Source organism: Sinocyclocheilus anshuiensis, unplaced genomic scaffold (assembly GCF_001515605.1).
Source record: "Sinocyclocheilus anshuiensis isolate Anshui unplaced genomic scaffold, SAMN03320099.WGS_v1.1 scaffold3611, whole genome shotgun sequence".
In the NCBI taxonomy this organism is placed as follows: Eukaryota; Metazoa; Chordata; class Actinopteri; order Cypriniformes; family Cyprinidae; genus Sinocyclocheilus; species Sinocyclocheilus anshuiensis.
This window is the reverse complement of record NW_015546250.1, coordinates 104,153-110,152: the sequence shown is the minus strand read 5'-3', so window position 1 is coordinate 110,152 and position 6,000 is coordinate 104,153. Positions and strand designations below refer to the sequence as shown.

Below are 6,000 nucleotides of genomic sequence, written 5' to 3'. Positions count from 1 at the left end.
CAGTTAGTGAGGCGAGCTGAAAATGAGAGGTCCTGTACAAATCGTCAGCTTTTCCTGCTTCCTGTTTTCTGTTACCTTTGTGCAAGGTCAAGGTGAGTTTATTAATTTTCATATGTAGAATGTTATACATATTATATGCACTTCCAACACTTTTTTCTGACCTTAAGTGGTTTGAGAAGGTGTTGACTAGTTCATCTTTTTGTGCTTTTATTTGTGCTTCTCAGAATGTCTTGGAGAGGACATTACATATGAAAACACACAACCAGTTGTAAATGTTTCATACGCTGATGGTGAAACAGTAAACGTGAACTGCATGACAGGTTATATCGGCTTTTATAAGTTAAAGTGTAAAAATGGGCAATGGCTGACGGTAATTGCACGAAGATGCTCAAGTAAGATAATTGCCAATATGACTACATCATTTTTTTGTTATTAAATTAAAACTGAGCAGATTTGCATTCATCACAGTAACACTTGCTTGATTTCTGTAGAGAAAAAATGTGGTCACCCAGAGGAAACACCAAATGGTTATTTTAAACTTATAGAGGGGAGAGATTATACTTATGGAGCAACAGTGGAGTATACTTGCAAGACAGGGTAAATGTGCTTTATGCACAGCGTTTAATTTACTTCCCTCTGTTGTCTTTGTGAATTCAGTTAAAATATGTCCTCTTCAACTTGACACTGCTTCTACTTAAAAACTTTGTGTTTGTAGGTACGAAATGACAAGCAGAATCAATCGGCGTCACTGTAGAATCAAAGGGTGGGATAATTCTGTCCCTGTCTGTGAGGGTAGGCTTTCTTGAAAGTCTGTTTGCACTGTTGTCATTTGATTTATTAAGGTGCTGTAAGCGATTTTTATAGCATGGTACATGAAAAACGATTCTAATCTCTGAATGATACCACTGAAATATTTCTGGCCAGCTCTGTAACAGCCTCCATGTAAAACAAAAACATTGTTTTGCCAACCAGAAGGCTTTTGAGGCGCTTTCTGCCTGTCAGTCATTTTGCGCATTCACAGCAGGCACTCCACATTTTGTTGGAAATCGTACACTGCGAGTGTGATAGATCAACTTGAAGCACTTTGCATGAGTTTGGACAATGCAAAATGTTCACGAACAATGGACAATGAGCATTGCTACTGCTTCTTTCACGATCAAGTGAGACGAAAGCTCCAAAGCATTTGAAAACAGATGCTGAGCTTGATTTGCTCCTGCTTAACACCACAGGTAAACATAGCCTACCTTGGTTGCGCCAAAAAAAAGGTGGGGGTTGAAGAATTAGAGGGGCATGTCTAAATCGGTGACAAAAGAGCAGCTAAGGTCACTTACAGCACCACAAGGGTTGCCAGGTTTCCCAAAGCACAGCGTAGAACGTTAGCAACATGCTGGTTGGATTTAGGGGACCTTTACACAATACCGTTTCCAACTAAAAACTGAAAACCTTTTATGCGTTTTGGCAATTCATTTACACAACAACAACGTTTTGGGGGCACAAACGAGATGTCTTTAGAGAAGTGCTAAAATGGAAATTTGTGTGCTAAATGAGCACCTTCCGCACTATACATTTTTTTTTTTTTTTCAAAGTTGTAAATTAAACAAATATTACTGGAGAATGTTTTCAGAGAAAATACTACATAAGTCTTTCTACATTCACGTTAAATTCAGTGGGTTACTTGCTTTTCTTTGTATTAACTCAGAAAATTACTAGCAATTTCTGAGTGATTTTTTTTTCTACACAACTGTTCTAGTATGATCTCTCTTCCCCATCTTCATTCTCTTCATCTTCCAGTGGCAGGTTCAGTAGCCTTGCGTGTAGCAGGACAGTCACATTTTGCATGGTGGAAGTTACAAGAAGCAAATGCACTTTGCTTAGACCTCTATTTAACAGTGGTTCTATATATATATATATATATATATTAGTGGTCTATAGACGTATTCTGTAGGTCGCTGCAATGCCGTAGTGCAAAATGTTCGTGTTGGGGAGATAAACATCAGAAGAAATCAGTAAAAAATTGGGACCTGACAGCTTCCGTTAACGATGTGCTTGAGTTGTACTTAATAGTGAGCGGTCTACATGCTGGTTTGGGAAACAGGCATTGCTCCAATGTTAAAATAACATTTCATGGAGAGCGATTTATCCCAACCTAAATCAGTTTATTTATTTCACAGAGGTGAGATGCCCTGTGATTCACACAGATGGGGAGGTGACTGCATCGGGCAACACAAAGGAAGGAACTTATGGCGATGTTATTCACTTTGAGTGTGTATCTTCTGACAAAAAGCTAGACGGAAATAGTGTCATTTATTGTACGGAGAACAGCGTTTGGAGCGGGCCTGTTCCACAATGCATAGGTTAATACCACAGTTTCTTGATTTATTAAAGGGTCAGTTGAAATGCTCAGAACCTAACATAACTAATCCTGTAAACATCATGTATAGCATGAATACAGTCCGAACATACACAAAGCAGTTGGTCAGATGGATAGTATGTCTGAATATGCAGTATTCATAAAACAGCAAGCAAAATTTTATTACAGTTTGACAACTCTTTTTGACATACTTGACATTTATTTAAACTTAGCTTTGCATTATTATGTCTTTACAGTAACTTGTCAGCTTGAGGTAACCGAACCTGAAATAAGAACCATTCCATGGGGAAAAACAGTTTTCAAAGCTGGAGAAACGGTGGGGATGATCTGTTCTGGCAAAAACCGGGCCTTTAATAAACAGGAAACATTTACTTGCACAAACAATGGGAAGTGGGATTACAAGCCTACTTGTGAGGGTAAGATTGCAGAGAAACACTTCAGGATTTACTGCTGACTTCATTGTGTGTTATCAAAAGCATGTGAATCATGTTTCAGAGAGTAGATGTGAAGTTCCACTTAACCAGCACGTGTATCTCCCAAAATATTACTTTAGTGGAGATCTGAATTTGGGAGCAAAGAGATCGTACAGTTGTGAGTCTGGATATCGTGAAACAGCAGCAGAGGCCACATGTACACGAGACGGATGGACACCGAAACCACTGTGTACTGGTATGTTCTGTCCTGGAGTGTTAACATCTTCACAAAGACATATAATCTAAATTCTATGATTATGTGGATGTTTGTTTTCTAGAAATTATGTGTGACCCACCAACAATCCCAAATGCAAAGATTGTGGGAAGTCAAAAATCAAATTACAAAATCGGTTCAAGAATAGAATATAAATGTCGTCCTGGATTTGAACCAGAGGAGCCTGTACAAATCACCTGTGATTCCCAGGGCCAGTGGACAGGCACACGGCAATGCAGTGGTATGGTACAGCTTGATTTTAGTTTATTGCATCATAAATCTCTATAAATACTTTTCATTTGTAAGATGCAACATACATTCTGCCTGAATGATCCATGTTTCAAGTCATAGTTAAATTATTGGTTTATGTGTGCAACTATGACAACACATCAATTGAATTTTATATTAACGTAATACTAATACAACTTAGTATTGTTAATGTATTGTTGAGTATTCAAAAATAAATTATCTTCTTGTACACAGATGGTACCTGTCAGGAGCAAGAACTCAAAAATATAGAAATTCTATTTGGATATCCGAGCACCGCTTTACCTTATAAACCTGGACATATCTTAGTTTTTCGATGCACTGATGACAACATGAGGTTTTACGGCCAACGTGCAATTGAATGCCTGCCAGATGGGAGGTGGAATTACCCATATCCACAATGTGGAGGTACAGACATATTCCACCAACTTTCTGTTGATTCTATTATGTGTTATACAGTTCTATAAATCAGAATCAAAATATTAATCATATTTAATAATTGACTACCATCAACATTAACATCTTACATTGAACTAATTGTATCTTGTATATATTTTGCGTCCTCTAGGAAAGGTTCAGTGCTCCCAACCAACAAAGAACTTGCAGTTTGTGACACTGTCAGATGAGAAAACTGAATACAGCAACTTTGAGATACTGACATACACGTGCAATAAACCGTACAATGAAATTCCAAGAGGAGTTTTGATGTGTCAAAATGGAAAATGGAATGAAACGTTTGACTGCAAAAGTGAGTCACCAAGAAATGTTGCATTCATATTCCATTCAGTTTAATCCCAGTTTTGAGTTATTGCAGAAAGATCTGAGACACAGAAACATTCACACAGAAACACGTTATAGGAAAATTGCCTACTTCCCTCTTCTGAAATTGTAATTACGAGTTTGTCACGTTCAAGTGCTTTGTTGTCGGAAAGAACAGGAATCATGGCCCGTTCATGAATTCATCCTTGCCTGTTCCTTGGGGAAATCTCATAAAAGGTATAAAATATATTTAGTCAATATCCAACAGGTTTTGAATAAAATGTAGCATTCCATTCATTGGTAACCATATAAACATTCACTGCACTGTAGATATTAAGCTTGCTGACGATTCTGCAATTTCGGTCAAATAAATGCTATTTTCGCTTTGTTCGATACATAATGGCAAGATAAAGCAATGTAGATGCTGTGGGGAAAACAAATAAAACTTTACAATACTAAAGCTATGTTTCTCCCCTCTGCCATGTTTCAAATTTGACCTGGAAACTAGGGTATCAAAATTGTCTCCCAGTCTCCCAGTTGTAAATACGACTTGAGTGGCCATTCATGTACAATTTTGGATTAGGAAACTTTTTTTTTTTTTTTTTATAATTTCAAAAGCATTTGAAAGCAGCATTAATCCTACATTGTAGGCTATTTCCTGATGTGAGAACCCTAATGTATGGCAGTATATTGAGTCTGTGCATTAGCTCTTAAAGTGACAACAGCCTAATATACCTGCTGCTGTCTGTCATTTAATGGTAATTAAACAACCGAGAACAACAAGAAAATCACCCACAGCTCTTGGCTGAATAACTTTTGTAGCATTAACAAAGATTATATATTGAATTTGTAGAGTGAAGACTATACAGTGTTATTTTATATTTGATTATTCGATTTCTGTACCTGAATACTACTATGAGACAGACTTAAAAACTTATAACACTGTTTATTTCATTTGTACGGTACCTTTGTTTTGTATTTATTTGTGCTACTGCTTGTAATTTGTTTATTTGTATTGAAACTGGACATGATAACTGAAACATTAGAATAATTTATTAGAACATGAGGTTACATGAGTCAACAAAATTAAAACTTTTTTTTTTTTTGGTGGCGGGACCAATGAAAATTTTGACGAGTCAACTTTGATGTGCCCCACCGGGCCAGTAGAAACTATCCTTTGCATTGAGCCCTGCTCTGTCTAATTTAAAACATGGAGAATGCTAGATCTAACAAGCCAAAACAACTGATGAAAATAACCATCGTCTTTACCCTTCCAGTAAAAAATTGTGCTTGAAACATCAATGACAGCTTTAACTTGTCAATGCTCATAAGTGACCATGTTGGGTGGGATAATTAGCTGCACCTCAAGTGGTTCTTTGCCTCCATGCTGTGCATTAAAATTGTGTAATGCATACCTATAGCCATGGTGTCACGATCTGTGCTGGGAGGAGCGCGGAACGAGGAACAAGGAGACTTAGAGTACATAAACAGTCTTTAATCCTTGGAAACACAGGGGAATTACACAACATCCAACGAGTAGAACCGACAAAGGAAGACTGAACAAACAGGAACTTAAATACAAGAGATAATTACTCAACACAGGTGTCAGGAATCATAATCAAACTAAACGAGGACAGGAACATGACCAAATAAGGAAAAACAGGAACAGAAACAGGGGCAAAACACGACACAGAACAGTCCAGAATCCTGACATATCGCGTCCTCGCACTGTAGAATAACGGGGGTGGGGGGAACTAAGGAGGAGGTTCCGGAGGAGGATGGACACCCAGGAGGGGGACGGCAGACAGAGTCCAGGGAGGTGACGATGGAGGGAGGAGCCAGGGAGGAGACAGGAGGGGCTTGGAGCAGGAGCAGTCCAGCTGGACCCAGACCGAGGCGAAGACAGAGAGCCAACG

The 6,000-nt window shown here is 38.2% G+C and overlaps 1 protein-coding gene across 1 annotated transcript in view; it reads left to right on the top strand.

The window, feature by feature from the left end:
• Positions 1-6: 6 nt before the first annotated feature.
• LOC107701541 (complement factor H-like) overlaps positions 7-6,000 on the top strand; it is a 73,098-nt gene continuing 67,104 nt past the window's right edge. The window contains exons 1-4 of the mRNA XM_016503583.1: positions 7-92; positions 225-392; positions 492-597; positions 716-792. Of these exons, the coding sequence (XP_016359069.1) occupies positions 23-92; positions 225-392; positions 492-597; positions 716-792 (421 nt within the window). The 5' untranslated portion in view covers positions 7-22. The remainder of the gene's footprint in view (positions 93-224; positions 393-491; positions 598-715; positions 793-6,000) is intronic.